The sequence below is a fragment of the Zootermopsis nevadensis genome, unplaced genomic scaffold (assembly GCF_977971745.1).
Source record: "Zootermopsis nevadensis isolate Lab colony 2312 unplaced genomic scaffold, Znev_1.0 Znev_ptg000021l, whole genome shotgun sequence".
NCBI lineage: Eukaryota > Metazoa > Arthropoda > Insecta > Blattodea > Termopsidae > Zootermopsis > Zootermopsis nevadensis.
This window is the reverse complement of record NW_028259153.1, coordinates 19,626,761-19,650,304: the sequence shown is the minus strand read 5'-3', so window position 1 is coordinate 19,650,304 and position 23,544 is coordinate 19,626,761. Positions and strand designations below refer to the sequence as shown.

Below are 23,544 nucleotides of genomic sequence, written 5' to 3'. Positions count from 1 at the left end.
TTCCTTTGTCATATTTTTCATTTCATTCTTATTCTTTTCCTTTATATTATTTGTCCTCATTTTTTCGTCTTGATCGCTTCCGGAAATGACATGTTAATTTAAAACTTCTGAAAATTCCTGCATAATTTACGCATCCCAATTATAGAGCTCGGCCCGCAAAAATTCCATGATTATATTGAAAACAGTTGCCAATGATCGTCCCTTTAATTTTAATTATCTGCCCATACGAGAACGCTCTGCTGTACCCCAAAATACTGAAATATATTCTCCATCAAAGGAATTCTAATGAACTCGCTCTGATAGAGCTTCGCGCGCGATGTATCAACATAGCTGATGTGTGAGACGCGGAAATTGAAATTCCTTGCAAAATAAAATAACGATTAAAAAAGGAAAACTTCTGAAATGAAGTAAGCAGAGCGTAGTATGAATTCCTGTTAGCACTTAATTATTTTGTAATTAAAACGTTAGCTGCCTTTCCCCTCTCACAGATTTGGAGCTGTGTTGTAACTAAACAGATTTTAATTAAACACACTGTTTGCTGCATTCTCTTCAGCCTCAGACAGTTTCCGTTTGGGACAATCCTGTCACATTTCGTCACAGGAGAACACTGTCGCTCTTTTGCATATAAATGTATGAGCAGGAGGAAAACCTTTAATTATCGAAACACGGAAATGGATTCCCTTGAGCATGTATCGCTTGAAAGACACTATCATAAGATATCACAATCTGTGGCAAATTCTTATTGTGTTCTTCGCAAAAACTGTAGGAACTGAACGCGCAATGCTGAGGTTGTGTCCGTCTCTTAGTCCGTATGATTCATCTCCGAAACTAATAAAGGGAAGTAGACGAAATTTGGTAATGACGCTCCACAATAAATGTATTTTATTCAGTATTCCGTCTGACGACAGGTCCATATGAACAGGATCCTTCCATCCTTTTCTCGAACTGGGACCTGTTCATATACGTTCTTGGCAGATGATCCAGAAGTGGTTTGCCATTGCCTTCTTCTGTGTGTGAATGGAGTAATTGTTGGGATGCCACGGAGAAACCGGGGAAGCCCCCGGAGGAAACCTCCGTGTTGCCTAGACCACGGCCTTGCCCAACACAAGTTATAAATTCGAACCCGAGACCCCAGGATTACAAGGCCAGCGTTCTAACCGCTAGACCACCTCATCTTATTATTATTTAGTGTTCTGTCTGACGACAGGTCCATACGAACAGGATCCTTCCATCCCTTTCTCGAACTGGGACCTGTTCATATACGTTCTTGGCAGATGATCCAAAAGTGGTTTGCCATTGCCTTCTTCTGTGTGTGAATGGGATGCCACGGAGAAACCGGGGAAGCCCCCGGAGGAAAACTCCGTTTTGCCTAGACCACGGCCGAACCCGAGACCCCAGGATTACAAGGCCAGCGTTCTAACCGCTAGACCACCGTGGCGTTACAATAAACGTACTCGAAAGAATTCTCCTTCAGTTCGTATCGAATCAATAGAACTTCGTCGATTTGCTCATAAAATGGCTCAATGAACACAAGCCTCTTACTGACTAACATAAGACAGATACGCGTAGACATTACTTAAAGTATAGAGTACTGATAATAATACAGACCTATATTCAACATTACTACCATCTGTTAACATAAACATAAATCAACTATAGTAAATCAACATGGAAGTCTTAGATCTTATGACGGCATTATATATAGGTTCTAATCTACATTCAAGAGCTGTATCTTAAATACTTTCAGCCATATTTCACCTGATTCATCAAATCCCCCGTCATTTAATCCCAGAATAAACTTTCCGCTGTTAACGAGAATATAAAGAAATCATCAGATTAGTATTTAATACTTTAAATTAATTTTTAAGATAACTCCTCAACCTTACGTTATCAAAGTTACTGTGAATCGTAATTAATAGTTTTTTCACTTGCTATGTGCCTGAAGCCTTTACTCCGGGCTTCTGTTTCGCCGTGTTAATTGCCTTGGACGTGAAAACATTCCAGACGATGGAAAACCCAAGTGCAGTTCGCGTGTGATTTTCTGTCCTGTCAGATACAGAACGCAGCTAATGCTACAGGGACCTCGCCCCACCACACTATGCGCTTTAAAACAATCACCTAAAAAGGTAATGGACGGAGTAAAGGTACAGGATTTCTCAATGGAAAAAGTGTGTTCTTGTCGGCTCGACTTACAGCAATTCAGAATTGTTTCCAAATAAGAGCCAACCACGTAAAGCTGATACTATCTTTTGTTGTACCGGAACCTCCAAGTCAACTCGTGTGGACTAGAAGCGTACAGTACATTCCACAAAGTTTCTCATTCCATAATGTTCTTACTGTTGTGAAAATGGCAGAAGGAAACATTCTCATTTAACCTTCAAGGACATGGCCCACTCATGCTCTCATTTCGCAGTAATAAGACTCGAATTACATGGTTCGCTGGATTCTCGTGGCAATCTTGTCAGGACGCCCCAAGATGTCACCCAACTGACAGCCAGCCAGAGACTGCCACAACTACTGTATCAGCCACGTTCTTCAGAGGACCGTCACAAGCTTGCAATTAGGAGCTGCAACATCACAACTAAACCTTTGAATAGTTTCGCGGTCAATTCGTTTCTAAACCAAAGCCAAGTCATGATTTCTACCCACAATACTGACCGCATGTTGCTTAATATGCTTAAAATAAACTCAATTACACATGCTAATTGCGACTCCCAAACAACGAACCAAAGTCTGATTCGAAATTCTAACCTAACCTAACCTAACCCAACCTAACCTAACATAAGCTAACCTAACATAAGCTAACCTAACCTAACCTAAACTAACCTAACCCAACCTAACATAACATAAGCTAAGCTAACCTAACCTAACTTAAACTAACCTAACCCAACCTAACCCAACCTAACCTAACCTAACCTAACAAAACCTAACCTAACCTAACATAAGCTAACCTAACCCAACCTAACCTAAACTAACCTAACCCAACCCAACCTAACCTAACCTAACATAAGCTAAGCTAACCTAACCTAACCTAAACTAACCTAACCCAACCTAACCTAACCTAACCTAACCTAAATTTTGATAGTGACATTTCCTCCAGAGCAACGAAGTTTCCTCAACAATGATCGCGGTGATTACACCGTCATGGTTTTCTTTTCTGGAATTGTGACCGTGGTACTTCCTCCAAATGAGATGTAATGATTACACTGTCATGAGTGTTACATTCCATTAATAGCATTTCCTTCCTTATAATAGTTATACCACATACAAATCGGTCCCTCTGTATTAGTTCAATGGCATTTCGCTTACACCAGTTACAATGATTATATTCTGACTCGATTATTCTGAAGTGCAGTTCTAACTCCGATCTTCCGGAATCAGGTCTAGTGCATTTTACTCGCTGAGGATAAAACGGGAACAAAGTCCTCTCTTCAGAGTGATCACGAGTAGGAGGTATTTCACTCTACCCTTATATTGACTATCCCTCTGTTTGTACCCCGATAGCATTATGCAAACTACGTGACTGATCTGCTTTATAATTCTGCTCTACAAATATGCCCTCAGGCTTGAACAATGGACGATCTGGCTTATGACCTGATACCAAGGCCTCAGGGTTGGCTCGTTACAGAACATCAGAGCCATTCAGCCGGATGGAGCTTATTGTTACAGCGATATTGTGCGTTTCACGTTTCCTATTTGGACTGAAGCCGAGGTTCGTTTTTACTCAGGTGAACAATGTATCAGTTAAGTTCATGCTATTCCTGCTTACACAGTGTTTTATGAATGTGTACCGTGTTCTACTCACTTCGATGCAAAGTGCTTCAAAGAAAAAACCTGTTCGGCTAATTAACACTGTAAAAAATCAAATATCAAGAATACAAAATTGGAAGAAAAAAAATGTAATTGGGAGTAAGCTCGTGTTTGGCAAACACTGAATGGAAAGTCATTAAATAAAGGTAATTGATAAAAGTATTCCAAACCAAACTGCTATTGTAGTATTGCCTAAATAAAAAAATTGTATGTAAGTCAAGATACATAAAGATCATTCTCTACAGAGTTTAAACCTAGGTTAATAGACATGTTTTGTTTTGTAGAATGGTAAGCTAACTTAACTCTTAAGTCTTTGTGCCTTTTTTAGGGTAACTAAACACGATTCCTACTGAAGAAGGTCGATTTCGAACATGGCTGGCATGTCACGTGACGAAAATTTTTATTTTTAAATTATTTTTGTCCTCTTTAGTATTCAATGACCAGTATCTTTGAAAAACCATGCAGTGTAAAATGAAATAGAAATAATAATAATATCAACTTTAATAGCGACGTGAGATACAGGCTATTTCAAATTACTCCATATTTAATAAAACAAGCAAGAATATTTTGATCTTTAATTAATTCATAATGTTTGACTGTCATCATAACATACTGTGAGAGAAAATGTTTATCGACGTGTATAAACGTTTCATTGGTCCAGAGACGACATATTAAATGAGGAAATATTTAATACCTTGTCGTACTTCTCTCTCTGAATTGTATCAGTTACTGTTGAATGCCTAAAAAAAAATGGGATGAAAGACAAAATAGCTCATTTCACTTCATGAATAACAGAGTAGGCCTATATCAACAGGAAATGCCTGATGTAATTTTGGGGGGGCACTTATAAAAAAAAATTAGAATTAAATTTATATGACTGTTTCGTGTAGTCAAAATCGATACCCCTATCTATGCTAAAACATTGCTTTCATATTTGAATTCGTTATAGTAGGTATTTGACCCCTCTCGATGATGTGTATCGAGTGTTATCTCAGTATCTCGTTCGCCATTTCGCCTCGGCCAATTTCAATCGCACAAAAAACAAACTCACTGTAATAACAAACGTATAACACAATCCTTTCCTTCCGCTAAACTAGTTTTAGCGCGCGCTCGTGGTTTCGTGTGTACGGCTATACAGGGAAATTAATTATGAAGTGTCATGCAACCCGAGTTTAATTTGTTTCAAAATACTTTCTTAATGAGGAAATGTGAACCCAATTATTTTTATAAAGTGGGCGATCAATAATGAAAGCATACTTTCTCTGATGAAGTGAAAGCAAATTTTAGGACATGAAAAGGCTCGTTACGTTGCGTTATTCGTTTAAACCCTGAAGAAAGCAGCTCGTTCATATTCAAATACAAAAAATAAACGTACCTACGCTTCCTTGAATAAATTATATATTAAATTTTTGACAAATTCATTACACACCCACAAACCCGATTTTCCTTAAGATTCATTTTAATATTATTCTCCCATTTACAATTAGGTCCATCGAGTAATCGCTTTCCTTCGGGTTTCCCTACCAACATTTTGTGTGCATTCCTCATCCCATCCCATTCCCCTCCCATCTCACCCTCCTTCATCACCCTAATTCTTCCAATTCTTCCGGCCTTCCGTCATTTCACCCCCCGTGGGTCCCGATTTTCTCCTTAAGCAACCCGTTCTCAAAACCACGGACATCAAAAAAGTTTCTTCTCTGCTCTCGTTTATTAACGCAGTGATACGAAATGTTCCGCGATTTATCCTTCACGTAACAACGAAGCTATCCCGCGAGTCTACTTCAATAGGTTAACATTTCCACAGGGACTAATCCACTGCCACAGCCTACAACACAATGAGAAAAAGAGACGTCAAAATTTATTCTGCTCAAAAAAGCTTTAAACCCAAAAAACCGCAACAGGACCTACGTAAGACAGTCGTCTGGCAAGCAGCCATCGTTAAACTTTTTTTAAAAAACAAACACTCCCTTGTTGAAGTTCAATGCACGCCCTCTGTTGACAATGTGGCCGTAACGGGAAGCTCTGTGATAAATTGCCATATGTAGGAGAAACTACATCCAACAGACTGTCTGCAGACTAGCGTGTTCCTGGTAAGCACCTTCTCTGTCCCACTGTGTAACGGTGGCCAAGCTTAATCAGATTTAACCACAAACGGTTTATGATGTCCGACCTCCAATGCGCCATCAATCAAGGCTGAGGCTTAACAACGACCACCTGCCTCTGATGTACTGTTTTATAAGAACTTTATTTCAATTTTATTTATTTATATCAACATATAGAAAGTCTTCACGCAAAAACGTTTAATTAATTTAACTTTAGACAGCAGTTGGCCTTAGAATTATATTTGTTCATTTTTTATTTTGTTCAGAGACAAAATATCCCTTGAAGATTTCTGTCTTCTGGGTTTTGCGCTGTTTAGTCTGGTTGATGTTAACCAACGTTTCAGAGGTCATACTGCCTCCGTCATCAGGACGATTAAAAATATGAAGATTTCTGTCTTCTGGGTTGTTGCGCTGTGTAGTCTGGTCGATGTTAACCAACGTTTCAGAGGTCATACTGCCTCCGTCATCAGGGCGAATAAAATATGAAGATTTCTGTCTTCTGGGTTGTAGCGCCGTGTAGTCTAGAAGATGTTTACTGACGTTTCAGGATTCCCTGACGATGGAGACAATAATCTCGTCTGAAATGTCAATTTCTACGAGACTACACCTAGCAACATCCCAGAAGACAGTATTTATTAACAATCTGGGGGGGGGGGGGGAGAGAGAGAGAATTCGTTATACACGTATGTATGGTTGTACGGTCAGCGAAGACAAAGGCCAACAATTTGTCAGCAAAGCAAACATCTCCAGAGCCAAAGGTCATTCGACTTGATTGAGACCATAAACTGTACTCTGCTGGGGTCGGAGAGCCTTCCAACCCCTTATGTGACCACAACGCTCGTAAACTTGCTCAGGTAGCCACAACACAAGCGGACTATGTGGTGGGTATTTGACCATCTGAAGAACTTTTATACGAGCGACAAACTGACCCGAAATTCAAAGGTCACTGAAACGAATAATACAAGGGTTTACCTTATTCCGGATTCTTAGATGTTTCTGCCTGCCTTTCGAAGAAAGACTTAGGAGCCCTGAAATGACGAACGGGGTTACTTCAAAATTTAAAATAGCAATCACTACGAAAGGCACGTCAATGCTGTAAAATCTGTGACCTATGTTTGCTACAAAACCCAATGTCGATTCGAGTCCTTCATTTATTTTTTTCCGAGAATGGGAGCGAAGAGACAAGACAGGGAAAATGCCAAGCTGCGCTTAAGACATTTTCAAACTAATATTATCTGAAAGAAAGCAGTAAAATTCTCCCGGAATATGTCCAAAATGTATACGAGGTGCGATCGGAAAGTTTCAAGACTGTGTCAATAGAGGGCGAACCGGATGTAGTACGAGCTTCTGCCGCTAGGGGGTGCGGCCTACATTCATAGTGAATCAGTGTGCCAGCCGGCATCATCGAATTAGCATTTGTTTCTTAGTTACGGGCGTTTTGGTAGTGCATTACACCGATCTTCCTGCGATTTCGGAATGGCGTGTGCATCAAATTTTGCCAAAGACTCGCCACGTTGGTTGACATCCGCAAGTTCAGATCTGGAGTCGAAAAATATACATGGACTAAATGTTGTAGAAACGCTGGAAATAAATTCATAAAAAGAAGCGAAATGCTCACGGACAATAAAATTTACAAATACATACCAGAGAAGCTAAGAATAGAAACTTTGTTTGACAGAAGTCTCAAATAAAAAGTCAAACTGAATTAACAACTTTACAAAATAGATTTCCCATCAACTTACTAAAAGTTTACAAACAACCTTGATAAAGAAATCGATAATGACATTTGGAAGACTTGAGGTTTAAACGGATTAATAAATGACCTAACTACTTGATTCATGCATGATAATGATGATAATCTTAATGAAATTTCGTGTAATAACTATAAATAAATCATAAATTTACTTAGTCGGTTTCAAAATCATAAGAAAGGGATTATTATTATTGTCTCAGTTGGCTTCATGCAGTTATGACGTGTTACATGTTCGAGAAGAAATTTTCTGATAAGGCTGTAGTACTCGGCTCTTGTTTCGTATTTAGCGGTCTATTTCTTATAAAAGAACAGTGATCTCATTACTGACTAATTCCGTAAAAGAAAACTGAGTAATACTTCAGCCTATCGGTGATGCGAAGATAACATCATTTTTAATAAACCGCCACGAAACTTAATTCATTTTCCTCCCCGCCTGCTTATCATTGAAGTGCATATGCATATGGTCACAGGACTGAAAAAAGTATGACAACCTCTGCGTTCAATATCACGATGAAAACCCTTTGGTGTGTTCAAAAAAGTTAATTTTAGGCTTCAATCAAGCGGTGACCACAAATTGACCGACACACACGTAAATTAAACACGCCCTACAACGTTCAGATTTTTTTTCTTCAAAATACCAAATTTAATCAAAATTCATTAACAATTTCATGCTGACTACATACTCTCATTTCATTTACGTTTCGGAAAAAATAGACACGCCACTGAATTAATTGTAAAATCTTTTACGAAAAATCTGTGACTTAGAAAAACACTATCACGACCTTACAGATTACCTAATCCCGTAGCTTGTGATTGAGTAGCGTCTATAGCTAGAGAGAAGGTATAAAATGGCGTCCCCTGACCTACTTAGTAAATGAATGGACGTCATTTCGTGCACGAAGGAAAAAAAATTAGGGGGGGGGGGGTGTTAGATTTCATGTATGTCACGATTCTAACGCGATAAGGTGCTGGGGTGAAACGAGTCGTAAAAGTAGAACCTACTGATTCATCTTTGACCTTTGACACAAATGGCAGGTCCCACTATGCGAGTGTTGTCAATATTACCATCCACAGGGAATTTCACAAGTAGATAAACAATCCGGCACAGTGCCAAAACTTTGCGACCGCCTGAATGATTTTACACAAATTTAAGTGATTGGGCAGTGCGCAATTACGATGATGCCCCACACACACACACGATGTTTCGTAATTAGATAAGGAATCTAACAGAATGGCAACACCCTGACTGTTGGTTCTTGGGTATTTCAAGACATTAGGGAATATTAATTACTACACAGTTAATTACTCTGCAAATTAATTGTTAATTATGCAGGGTCGAACAAGACCGCCCTTCGTCACCAGCCGCAAGACCAACATCGACGCATTCAATTTCCTGGGGTCTCGGGTTCGATTCCCGGCGGTGCCCGAATTTATAACTTGTGTTGGGCAAGGCCGTGGTCTAGGCAACACGGAGTTTTCCTCCGGGGGCTACCCCGGTTTCTCCGTGGCATCCCATTCACACACAGAAGAAGGCAATGGCAAATCACTTCTGGATCATCTGCCAAGAACGTATATGAACAGGTGCCAGTCCGAGAAAAGGATGGAAGGATCCTGTTCATATGGACCTGTCGTCAGACAGAACACTAAATAAATATAAAATAAATAGGTGAATTACAAACTGAACTTCAAATTTGTATTTTAGAAACGATACAGATCCCGTTCAAATTGACAACTTTTAACTATTTTTCTTCGAAACTTACATTATTTAATTAAATGCATTGCACAGCCATTTTTGGAAATGACGTATGACAGTTACATTCTTAAACAGCTTCAATTTACACGTTTAAGCTGGCATATAAATTAATAATTCTACAACACAGTATCAGTTTGTGTCAATATTCCACTGATGCTGATACTGACTGTCTTAAATTCCTCAGAAATATAAAAAGTTTAGATCCGACAACATCTTTGAAATATTTTATATTTACATACGAAACTGTTTCATTCAGAATTTGTATCAATGTCTGTGATCTTATCCCATACACTTTTTTACGTGGTTCATTACTTATTGTCATCATTCCGAAAGCTACAGATTTCGAGGGGCCGGAATTTATAACTTTTCACCTTTTAATAATAATAATAACAAAGCTCTAGTACCACACCACTCCTGAAGATCGTACATAATTGCCTATAGTATCGCTCCCACTTCAGAAATTTGCATGTTTTGTTATTTATGGTAGAAAACTGAAAAACACAAAGATGGCGTTGGCTTTGTGGAATGATGTTTGCATCAAGTTCTATGCAAATCTGTCAATACACGCGAGAGACATGGACACACGGACTTGATGGCACAATCCTATCTCTTCTTCTGCAAGGAAAGCAAGGCAATAAAAATGGTAATGAGATCCTATCTGCCTACTACGTCCTGGACGAATAGGCCTTGTTGGTGCTATGACGCGAGTTGTTGAGAATCAGCAGCTCAGATGATGAGGTGCGGAATCTGTCATGGATGAACAGTGCTCACACTGTGGAGCAAATTTAATGCGAACTGAATCGTGGACTTGAAGAAAAGAATTCTTGAGTACCTCTAACCATAACACCAGTTGAGACCTAGAATACTCGAGGGGTTAATACCAAAACGAGTCCTTGAGAATATGTGACCATAAACATTGGACAAATCTGGCTCGGAATCTATCCTAAAATTTCGCACGGCCTCCATATTGCTATTAATGAAGACACGAAGGCAATATAACTCCTTGTAGCTTGAGGTTCTTAACAAGTTTCATGAAAATCAGTCCACTGGTATAAGCGTCCCTACACATGAACATTATCGTACCATAAATATGTCTTTCCTTACAAAATATGGAGAGTATGGGACACATACAAAGCTACAATATGAAATATTAAGATGTAATGAATAGACTCTATAGGAAAATATTTAATCCAGTAAAGGACAGTAATTAGATTAATCCGTAAATGTAGGTGCTTTTAATTTTAAAGGAATTTGTTTGAGGTCGATAAGCTTTCCAATCGACGTTAAATTCTCGTTTTCGTACAATGGGAAGTGATCGGTTTTTGTTTCGTGACACAGAGTTTAATAGGATTACAGACAGAGGCCAGTCATTCGCTTCTGTCTTTGTGTGTCATTTGTCTGTGGGTTCAGGAGAGCAGTGAGTAATGTCGATTTTGAATCTGTCAATCAACATCGAAATGAACTTCGGTCAGAGAAATGTCGAGAATCCCATCACATCCACAAAACAATGGGCACTTAAGCACAGTGGTTATCACTCACTGTTCGTGCATATGACATGTAGGGTTCTATCTTCTAGGTCTGCGGTCCCCAAAATGTGGGCCACGAAACCTTCGGGAACCACAGGAAGTTATCAAAGTTACATTGACGGAGCATTTAGGAGCAGATTAAATCAGGAGAAAACGCTGAAGACTGAAAGACACAAAAAGTAAAATGTTTCCTGTTGCTTTGTAAGGATGCAAAACTTTGTCCCTCTTCCTAAGGGAAGAGCATATAGACAGAGGACGCCCGAGAACAGGATGATGAGAATATTTGAGCTTTAGAGGATGATAAAAATACTGCATAATTATGAAAATCATAATTTTTATTCTTAACAAAATACTATCAGGACGATCAAACTGTAGTGAACAAAACAACAGGTAAAATTATAGTTTCCTTCGGCAATGAGAATATAAAATATTCTAAACAGAAGGGTAGGAAGCATTTCATCTTTTAATCTGTTCTTCGTCTGAATGTGTCATTTTAGTACATTACTGCTATATCAAGATGCTTTGTTTAAGTTAATGACCAAAACACGTTTGTCTCTTTATCCGAATCCATCTGTGGCTGAAAGCCGATGCGAGCTTCCTTGTGAAATTATATCTCTCCAAGTCATTCGGTCATTCAAACGAGATTGGAACCAGGTACTCTTATAAACTTAACGACGCTCAGCCAAACTTCTGGATAAATAAATGCATACTGAAACAAGTGAACCCGTGATTACGTTAGTGACTGAGGAAGACAGTGATAGGCAACCGGGGTTGGGGTAGCAACTAATTATTTATGAGTGGGTGAGGAACCAAGAGTGACTTAGTGAGTGGGTGGGTGGGTGGATTGAGGAGTGACTTTGGGCTGGTTTCAAGGTGACTCGCTGAGGGAGTTAGCGGGTGGGTGAATGAGTGAATGAGTGAAAAATTAAACGAGAGAGAAAGCAATTGAACGAAAATTAAACATGCCATTAGTGAGATTTGGTTCGTTAATAAAACACCAATTGAATAACATCCGGAGCTGACACAGTTACGCGCAAAAGTAACAAGTTGTATGACGGGGGGGGGGGGGGGGGGCTGGTTCGTTATGTCTTCTCTCTTTTTTTTTACGTGCTAATGTAAAAAATTGCAGTTGTCTCGCTGGCTCCCGTACCCTGTTTATCTCGTCTGCTCGTTGCCCACTCTTCTATTACGTACGTCAAGCACCGGTTCCATTCTCGCAACTCACGAGACTTTTGCATCAACCGGGTCTGAACATTTGAACAGAGGCGGTGCTGGAAATTTTTGTGATGATCTCTTCAAACATTTACCGATCACCGACCAAGTTCGTGCAGTGGTACCGGTCAAGGCTCAGACTTTTTAACTAACTAACTAACTAAGATGAAGAAAAAGTTAAGAAGAATACTGACTGACAGAAACTTTTTAGTATTAAAAGGTTAAACTAAGACATGGGGTAGGCTAATTTATTTCTCAAACAACTTTTATCCGAAAATACAGCGGTTATAAATCGAGGCAGGTGCAGCATTCGACGGAGTTTGGGTAGGTGGGGGGGGGGGGAGGGGCTGCTAAATATCACGGGAAGTATTAAGCCAGTTAATATGAATGTCTGCTGTTAACCCCAAAGGCACGGACGGGGCTAGGTACAGCCCAGTGCGACTTAATTGCGCCTGATCAATCACCAGAGACAGGCAGGGGACGTGACATCTCAACTTGCACGTCATGTGACCAGGGTAACTTTAAATAAAGAGGGTTTAATCACTAACAAACTGTCTTTTATAGGACGCCAATGTTAATTACCATAACAGCCCGCCAATGTATCCTGCTGTTCTTACGTTGACGTTACCTAACCTAACGTAAGCTAACAAACGCTAACATAACACAAATTAACTAATACCAATCCAACTTCAACTAATCTTACCTAACCGACAACACTGGATCAAAACCACCGGCTAAGTCCTTCCACAGAACTTTTTCAGGACTTCTCCAGGACTCACTATGACTAAGATATTTACGCAAATCCTCAAAAGGACTTCTCCGGCACTAACCTAGGACTTTTTCAGAATTTCTCCAGGACTTTTTCAGCACTTATTCAGGTCAACACACGATCACCTGATAACACGCTAGCAATTCTCCAGTATACAACCCATACCATCATATTACAACCCAACACTATCGAACCTAACCTGGAAGACCTAACCTAACCTCTAGTATTAATTTTAATATTATCCTACAAGCAAATCTTCTGTTTTCAGTGGTGGTCTCTTTCCTTCAGAATTTTCTGGAACAAGTTGAGCACTTTTTTTGTCAGCCAGACCTGAGTGCCAAGTAAGCCTCCATGTCCGTGGCACTCTATGGTACACGATGGTCTTTAAAAAGTCGATTGTGTACTCGGCTTGTCAAAGAATGACCCACTTTCTTTATGGAAACCGAAGGTTCATCACCGTGTTCACAAAAGCCCGCCACCAGACTCTATCCCAAGATGTCTGCATCTGGTTCGCACCATCGACTCCTCTCTCCTCAAGGTCCATCTGAACGTTATCCTCCCACCTACTTCTAGGTCTTCCAGTGGTCTCCTCCCTTCAGCCCTCCTAACCAATACCTTGTAAACACCCCTCAATTCCCCCCATGTGTACAGCACGGAAATCATTACAGTTCTCACAAAAATAAAAATGGCCCACGGAACCCTTCCCTGCGCCAGTTCAATCCAGCTCATAATTTCACACAAGTACATTTAATTCTAGAGGGCATATATTTATAGCTTAATAACATTTTAAATATATTTAAAAGTGCAGAAGACGATTATTGGGACATGTAGAAATTACTTAAGATGATAAAGCAAAGTGGGTTTTGAATTACGGTCCTCGAGGAAAAAGGAATGTTGGAAGACCGATAAAGAGATGGAGTGCCTAAGCAAGACAGATCATCTGGCTTCAACGGACGATCGTAACACTTGAGAAGGTGATAATTTAAACGCGATGACCTCATGTATTCACTTGCCTTGTTATGTAAATGTGCCGCTGGAGCTGGAACCTGCCGACGAAGCTCGATGCTCGCGTGGTCTGCGCTGACAGGGCGAGGCTTACACGTGGCTTGTGCGTGAGCTCCAGAACTGCGGACAAAATTCTCGATTACAACTCGGGAGACATCACCACCACCACCACCGTTACCGACAGCAACAACAAAATAATTGTAAAAAAAAGTCTTTAAAGTAATTACATAGTTATAATGCAGATGGGAATTCAATTAAGTTAGTTATTCAGTTAGTTGCCATGTCAGTTAATAAGTTCTTTGATTTATCAGGTATGTGACTAATTTGTCAATTTGCCTGTTACTGCTAGCATGAATTAAATTAAATCCCCTCAACATTTGTTATATGGTTCATATCGTAGAGATTCATCAATTTAGTGCCAAATAACAATAAATTAATTTCTCTTACATTTCGTTAAATACGTAACATACGTGATGGTTTAACAATTCATTGATTAAGTTCCTGCAACGGTATGCACCATAAAAACAATTTTAATGCACTAGAACTATAAACCACGAATGCATAAGACGCTTTTGTCGTAAACTGATTCGATGGAAATCACTTTGCGTAACATAAGTTATGAAATGCAGTGTTGCCTTCAGGTCAAACTTCCATCCGACCTCCGTATTTGCATTCAGAGAGAGTCTGAGGTCACAATGTGCAAAACCCAGTCTATGCGTGGAAGTGTGGGAGGGGGGGGGGGTGCTCGTTTAGGAGAGGCTTCATCCGTGCGTGAGTCCTCATTGCCTGTCAGTAATCAACTCCAACTATTGTTCCACTGGCTGTGCCTTCAAAAAAATCCAGAGACAGGAAACAGATCTGCTCGGTATTTGTGTTGGTAACTAAATTAACTCCATGGTTCAGAGTACTTCAGAAGTTAACAGTACGCTCAGTAAGTCAAGAAATTCTCCGCAATTTAAGTCACCCAAAAGTTTATGAGCCAGATAAATTCAATCCATGCCCCCAAAACCAGAATTCCCTAATATTATTCTCCCATTCATGCCTAGGTCTACCGTATGATCTCTTCCCTTCAAGCCCTCCAACCAAAATTTTTGTACGAATTTATAATTTCTCCCATGCTTGCTACATACCTTGCTCATATCACACTCCTTGACTTTATCTGCTTGAAGAGTACATATTATGGAACTCCTCATTAGGTCCAAATATTCTTTTAATCACCTTGTTCTCCCAAATTCTCAATATTGTATTCTTCCCTTAACGTGAAAGACCAGGTCTCACACCCATACAAAACAACAAGTAAAATTCCATTTTAAACAACAAAACGTGGTCAGCCATCATATCATTCCCTGAAGATGGAGGCACAGAAGTTCTCCGAAACATAAGACTACGGATCCATCATACTGACGTAACTAGACGTCCGAGAAGATGTAATCGCAGATAAAATTACAGTTTCGTAAATTTTAATCTTTACGTTTGTAAACAGAAAAAAATATTTTGAACCGCATGGCAACAACGAGTCCCCTAATTACAGAAATCTGCAATATCGATAGAGACCAAGAAACAGTTTTCGTAAAAGGGGACTAACGTTTCGAAGCGTTCTGTACTTTACCACCACAAACATTATAGTGGGTGAAATCGCGTCCCACAATGTCGTTATTATATCCGACAAATGACTATAATTAAAGAACAGCTTAATTTAGAAGCGAATATTTTGGAGCACTCTATACCCGTTAGCCACAGGCATTATGGCGAGCGATATCGCCCACCGTCCTCAATGTTACGAGTTTACTAATATCCCGTGTGGCTCAGGGCCAAATTCGGAACATAAACCTAGCTACCGTCTACTTTCTAATCCTTTCAATGCAAACCCACCACACACTTCGGAGACTGACAGTGGAATTACATGAGCAAGGAAGAGTAACGTCTCTTTACTGTAATCTGTGCTTTCAGTCACCGTAGTAATTGCAAGTATATAGACTAGTATTAGGTAACCCTTTGAGACCAACGCTGGCCCAGATAATATTTAAGAAATCACCGTAAAGAACATAGCCACGGTGGTCTAGCGGTTGTAATCCTGGGGTCTCGGGTTCGATTCCCGGCGGTGCCCGAATTTATAACTTGTGTTGGGCAAGGCCGTGGTCTAGGCAACACGGAGTTTTCCTCCGGGGGCTTCCCCCCGGTTTCTCCGTGGCATCCCATTCACACACAGAAGAAGGCAATGGCAAACCACTTCTGGATCATCTGCCAAGAACGTATATGAACAGGTCCCAGTCCGAGAAGAGGATGGAAGGATCCTGTTCATATAGACCTGTCGTCAGACAGAAAACTAAATAATAATAAGATGAGGTGGTCTAGCGGTTAGAACGCTGGCCTTGTAATCCTGGGGTCTAGGGTTCGATTTCCGGCGGTGCCCGAATTTATAACGTGTGTTTGGCAAGGCCGTGGTCTAGGCAACACGGAGTTTTCCTCCGGGGGCTTCTCCGGTTTCTCCGTGGCATCCCAACAATTACTCCATTCACACACAGAATAAGGCAATGGCAAACCACTTCTGGATCATCTGCCAAGAACGTATATGAACAGGTCCCAGTCCGAGAAAAGGATGGAAGGATCCTGTTCATATGGACCTGTCGTCAGACAGAACACTAAATAATACCGCAAAGAAAACGCAACATTTCACCATTAGAAAACTCAGATGATTAATGCTGTTTAAGCAAACAATTGCTGTTCACATTGAAAATCATATGAAACACATAAATACAAAATAAAGAGTTACTAATTGTTAAATCAAGTGGTACATATATTTACCAGTATAGTCTAAGGGTCGACGTTACCATCCACTGTACTGTTAGGTTCTAGATAAGGGCAGGACAAAGCACGCTTGGTGGACATGAAAATGCTTAGGATAACATTATAATGGATCTAGGGGAGATTGGGTTGGAGGGTGTGAACTGTAATCATCTGACTCAGGTTAGAAACAGATGGCGAGCTCCTCTAAACACGATAATGAAAAATCAGGTTCAATAAAAAACGGGAATTTTTTTTATTACCTGAGAGACTATTATTGTCTCAAGGACTCTGCTCCATGGAGTTAGTTTTTTTTAGTTATGGGGGCGGAGTGGGCCCCAGAGTCAGTATGATGGTTGTGGAAAAGAGAAAAATTCGGCACTGCCGGGAATCGAAGCCCGGCCGCCCACACCACAACCCAGTAACACATGTTCTTATGAAGCTCATTTCACTCGTATGTCGCCATGGTAACCTGTGAAACCTACGAATATAATACAAACGTCCACGTATAATGTTTATCTCAATGTGTGGCCATGGTAACCGACAAAGCCAACAGATGTTATAGAGACGTCTCTCAGTTAGGGGCATCAAAGTGGACGAAGGTTATGCCAAGGAGTGGAAAGGAGGAAACCTGAGTTTCCAAATTTGAATCTCTGTTACAAAGCGCTCTTGAATAATAAACCAGCTTTACTCTTGTGTCTGTGTGCTGTGTTTTTCTTCCAAGGATGATGTAGACAACGCAATTGAATTACGACGAAATCACGATCTGGAAGAGACTGAATGTCCTCTTTGGGGTAGACAGGATGGAGGTTATTTGGGTTTTCAAATCCTGTAAGTTTTTGTGTAATGCCTGATTCTGTTTTCTTTACAGCCGGAGTTTTGACCCAAGCGACTCAGTTGCCGGGTCAAACCAGAGGTCACGGGACTCAGCACAGAGGTCACGGGCACGTTCAACTCGGACAGGTTAGATCAGTGAGTACCGTCCATACAGGACGATCTAAAATAGCCTATTACAAAAATAATCTTACTTTGTACTTTTCTTCAAATTATCTATTTATTTTACTTTCATTTGAAAACCTGACCATTTCTACGTGCCTTTTGCACTGACATGTTTTAAAGCGTCATTTTCTCTCCTAATTACCAACAAAGACTCTGACAGCGTGCAGCTGAAATGGAGGATTAAATACCCATGGAATTCACAAAGACGTCAGTGAACATCGCGACTCTGAGAACAGACAATATTGCATTCCTATGGCACTAGCAATTAACAACAGAGATTCCTGTGCACATAGTTTAGTATAACTAGCCGGATCCTGATGATGACGTGGTTGTGGCGTGTCTGTCGACGTAGTAACTTGGTCGCTTGTTGCATCACAGCAAGCGATGCGTGACACAGGTCAGGGTCAACTGTGACCACTATAATTTTGTGACGCATATCAGTTTCTGCGTGAGAATTACTTACTAGTATCCCAACAAGCAAGCACAAACTAGCTTGGTCAAAAGGAACGCAGTGGTCAGAGTGACACTTAATATTCCGATGCAATTGCACCCATTACGGGATGCTGAATCCTGCTCAAAGCACTTGCGTCAGACAGCGTATTTCTGTGTTGTACTGTTCCATGAGCGGCGCGCAGAAATTGGCCAATCCCTCATCAAAGGAATTTCTAACAAAAAATATAACATTTCTCTATTATTCATAATGCAATGCGTGAAAGCTGAAAAAGTCTTTGTGTAATTAATGTGAGTATTTATTAATTAAAACTCCAGGATTTCCGAAGAACGTTAATTTTAACAAAAACTGTAGTAAGACTTTTAAGGATTCAAATACCTCAGAATGTGCCGTGCTACAAACGAATTGTGATTTACGATACAAATATATAGTGACTACAAGTCACGGCAGGAATTGAGAATATTTCTCACTTACCAGTCTTGAAATATCAGATTCGCTGTTGGTGGTACAACTGTAAATTAGTTATAAACTCGATCTGATGTGCTCGTTACCTCTTTTAAACCAGTTTCCACTTACGCAATGGTAATGTCCTCTAATCAAACCCATTACGATCAAATGCAGGCTTACTCTGCCATGATTTAAACCCTGTGGAAGCTTTCACATTTAATTATATAGTCTGAATTCGATGAACGTTTTGTGTCCCATGCCGTTGTTTGTTCGATAGCTTAACGTTGAGGAGGTTCATTACCGTCGCCCTGACGCAGAGTGGCCAATAATTATTGCACCCATAGCACTTAACTTTCACACGCCCGGCATTTTTTACGGGCAGAGAAAACATTAATAACTCCTTCTATCGAACGGGAAGTGTAAGAGAAAAGTATTACAACACTGAAAGTCACCACCAATCAGAGTTTATTGCTGCTTACGAAGTAAAAGTTTTATAAGAAAATATACCTTCAGTCAGTTCGTATGTGTCTGTTGACTAATTTCAGAACTTTCAAACTTTCATGAAATTTAAAATTAACTACAAATCTGCAGGCACCACGCCATCTTTATGTTCTGTAATTTCCTACCATTAATGATTCCAACATGGCCTGTAGGCGAATTTTTAAGGCACATTCCGCATTTACCACATAGTGTAATAAATATTTGAAAAACCGGAAATATATAACTCAGTTGGGATAAAAAACACATGAAGGCTACGAAGAGATATGTGCGTTCAAATACTACAATTGATTTACACTGTGTCTCGTGTTCAGGAGCAGAGCGACTGCTCGGAGTGTGTGAACGAGTGGGTACTTGATCGAAAGACGGCGAGAAAAGACTTTAGACCCCCAAAGCTTGACAGGTTCGAACACAGGTGTAAGCTGTATTCCAAGAACCGACAATACTCATTGGTCTTGGTGTCAATTGGGGAAAACACGAGATAGAACGCAGAGCGGAACCAAGTATGACGGAGCCTAAACAACATCTGGGTGTCAATTTAAATAACCTGACATTTAACGGTGTCATCTGTAGTCATTAATTAGTGCTCAAATTTAGCAGCTCGGCGTCTTTTGACGTGTCCCTTATTGCAGTACGAATTTTTAAAAGTCGGACTCTAAGAAGTTAAGATGTTGATTTCTTCTGCCACTCGTGGTTGAGGAAGGGGGGATAGTCGTGGAGGTATGACAAACCCACTGCATTAGCATTCAGAACCTAATATGAATTTTTAAACGTACTTAATGATTCTCCGTGCCACTGACTTCCTTCCGTGTAAATACCCCCTAGCACGAAAAAAAAATCTAAAAACACACACTGTTAGATGATCTAGATAGATTGTCTTGTAGATGATCTAGCTTCGTTATCTGTTTTTTTATATTCTTTAAAGTTTTACAATTATATTAGTGTTCCCTAGGTGGATTATTTGTTTTTATTTATATTTCTTCATTTTTTGCTGTGTTAATATTGTTTCTATTTTGGGTTTGCCTGTACTTGGCAGTTATATTTAATACTGTACATGTATAAGTTTAGTTAATCTGTTTGTGTATTATTTTTCATTATTATTTTATGTATTATCAGTGTTTGCCTGTTATTGGCTTCTTGCTGTTGGCAAACACGTAAATAAATTAATTGAATTGAATTGAATTACAATTTGGTATTTTTATGATATGGAAAACACAGTGCTTCATTCCCAACTTGCTAATTGTCTGCACGATTTTCGTCATACTTAACCTAACCTAACCTAACCTACCACTGGTAGAATAGCACAATATGACGCTCTGCTCCGAGGCCTCCAAACCACAAATGACAGGAATGGCTGCCATCCGCAACACAGGTTAAAACTGGGCCACCCAAGCAATAAACCAGCGTCTCTTCTCCTAAACCTACAAGTTAAATTCCACATAACCAGTGTTTGGTCTGGCTTCAGCGTTCAGTCAGCAGGATGCTTCTGTCATTAATGAGAATTCATGGGGGCGAAGGGGGGGGGGGCGAGTTTACCCCCCATGACCCATCATCGTTGAACTCAAAGGACGACATCTCACAGCATTCGATATGAAAGGGAGCAATGTATCCTGTTCGCTGTGGGTGTCACGTTGCACAACTGTGCGCCAAGTCCGTAAAGAATGACGCGAAAAATAGCGTCAATGTATCGTGTCTGATTTTAAACAGGATTAAAATTGAGGTATTTGCAGCTACTACGCCATTATCGTAAGGTTTGTGCTTCAGTTCTTCCAAGTTGATAGGATTGGAATATGGCAACAGGTTATTAGAGTGAAATAGATGAGAAAATAAATTTGCAAAGAAATAAAATAACTAAACAAATAATCCGAGAACTCTGACGTGCAGGGATTTGCTGAGAAGATGATAGTTTTCAACCTGCCACGAAATTCATTTCCTCATCAACTTCTTCACAAAGTTCACCACTCGACCACATGCTACGAACCGAGTTACCTCAATGCAGACAGCAGCTTCACAGAACAATATCTCCCAAGTAGTCTAAACCAGTGGTATTCAACCTTTTTTGTTCGCGTACCCCCAGATATAATTTCCCTTCAACTTTGTACCTCCAAAGTTGTTGGTGTATAATTCAAGTTATACACAGTATATAATCTACGTCTAAAATAAATTAAATAAATTACATTACTGATTATTCAGTGTTTATCATAAAATAATATTTTTTTTTTAAATTTCACGTAACCCCTAAGAAGTCTTCGCGTACCCCCAGATATAATTTCTCTTCAACTTTGTACCCCTAAAGTTGTTGGTGTATAATTCAAGTTATACATAGTATATAATCTACGTCTAAAATAAATTAAATAAATTACATTACTGATTATTCAGTGTTTATCATAAAATAATATTTTTTTTTTAAATTTCACGTACCCCCTAAGATGTCTTCGCGTACCCCCAGATATAATTTCTCTTGAACTTTGTACCCCTAAAGTTGTTGGTGTATAATTCAAGTTATACATAGTATATAATCTACATCTAAAATAAATTAAATAATTACATTACTGATTATTCAGTGTTTATCATAAAATAATAATTTTTTTTTAAATTTCACGTACCCCCTAAGATGTCTTCGCGTACCCCCAGATATAATTTCTCTTGAACTTTGTACCCCCAAAGTTGTTGGTGTATAATTCAAGTTATACATAGTATATAATCTACATCTAATATAAATTAAATAAATTACATTACTGATTATTCAGTGTTTATCATAAAATAATATATTTTTTTTAAATTTCACGTAACCCCTAAGATATCTTCGCGTACCCCAGGTTGAATACCACTGGTCTAAACTGTTCGGATAAGCACTAGTTTCAAATTTGTTTTTACACCAATGAATGCGTATCCTACTCATCTCAGCCTCCGTGATTTAACCATCCTTACTGTCTATCGCTGGCCAGTACTAATTGTTAATATTCTCACTGTAAAATGTTACCCACATCTATACTTATTCCTTGGGCTCTGGTTTTTCGTGGCTGAAGTTGCAGTTGCCATCTTCAGGGTTAGTGTTGAGCGGTTAGGGCAAATTTTGAAATCCTGTTCAGCTCCAATCATCACCATCAAATGTAACTCGCCACCTACTGCCTGCCTTATATAAGGCTTCCAAAATTCGCCAAGCTAATACATATTCACCCTATGGTAGCTGTGATTTCTGCCGAAACGTAGGATAATACTCAAGATTCTACGAAGCTCACCCCTGAAAGTCAAAGTTATACATTTCGGTGTTGTTTCATATCTTCAGACAAACAGAAACTCTGCTAATACTGAAGTAAGTGACTCGATGCGGGCGTGTGGTTATTCAAATAAGCGCGCGTATCCCTAAGTGGCCGTTACATCGGCGGGTTGAGCATTTAGCTGCTATCTTCAGGGCCTCGTAGGAGGGGAAGAACAAAGGGCAGATGCTGGTATTACAAAAAAAAAAAACAATAAGGTGAGCACAAAGGGCGGAAGGGGGAGGAGATCTTCCTGTCATCCGTTAATGAAGAGTTGCGTCGGGACGTAATGAGCTTTTAGGGAAAATTAACGACGCCTCGTTTTATTTTTAAATGCCCTTCATGATGACATAAAAACAGATTGATGAGTGTTGCCCAGACCTCATCACGGAGGTGCCTACTTGCTACCGGGGGACTCGACCCGGCTGTGGGGTCATCAACAAGAATAGGATAATGCAGAGTATTTCCTAGAAGGGAAAGAATTTTATGGTCGGCGTTTCCTATGCAGACATTTAAAGTAGTGGATGACGGATATTTTATAGGTTATTTACCAAATTATTTCTAGTGCAGGAATTATAAGGCATCTGATTATATAAAACAAACATACTATTGAATGGTTACGTCAGATATCAGGACAGGAAGGAGGCGGTCGTGGTGTTTTCGAAAGAATTAAACATTCGCCTGGAGATAACTGATTTAAGGCGCGTGTTGACTAGATGCGGTCTTAGGCCACACAGAGGTGTTTTCAGGGTCTGATTGGGGCATTCAAGAATGACTGGCGTAAAGCATGAAACGCCTCAATCCGCCTTTAACCCTTTAACACCCAGTGGTAACTATATATACCACCTGCTTCACACAGTTAATAACTCTGCGTTTTGAATGTATGGGTTTCGTAAGATTCTCAGTGTAAACAGAGATCATTTCCTTAAACAGCGTCAACCAGTTGTCTTTTGTAATGGTGAAGTGTCGTGTTTTCTTCGCGGTACGGGCTGATTTATTAAATAATATTTAGACGAGCTTCGGGCTTCAAAGGGTTACAACTACTCTTCTTTACTTTTATAAAATGAGGTTCTTTCCTGTAAAGTCCCTCGCAAATAACCCTCATAAAAAAATCGATATTTGTTAAAGGTTGATGGCTTTTCTGCCCTTCAAAGCTATAATGAAACTCCTACAGA

General features: G+C 39.7%; 1 protein-coding gene across 2 annotated transcripts in view; it reads left to right on the top strand.

Annotated features, from left to right (window-relative positions):
• The window catches only part of LOC110828601 (uncharacterized), a 184,205-nt gene that overhangs the window by 72,480 nt on the left and 88,181 nt on the right, over window positions 1-23,544 (top strand). Inside the window, exon 2 of one of the 2 annotated variants that reach the window (XM_087353038.1) lies at window positions 17,586-17,686. In XM_087353038.1, the coding sequence (XP_087209164.1) occupies window positions 17,586-17,686 (101 nt within the window). The remainder of the gene's footprint in view (window positions 1-17,585; window positions 17,687-23,544) is intronic. The other variant, XM_087353040.1, reaches the window with a different exon arrangement.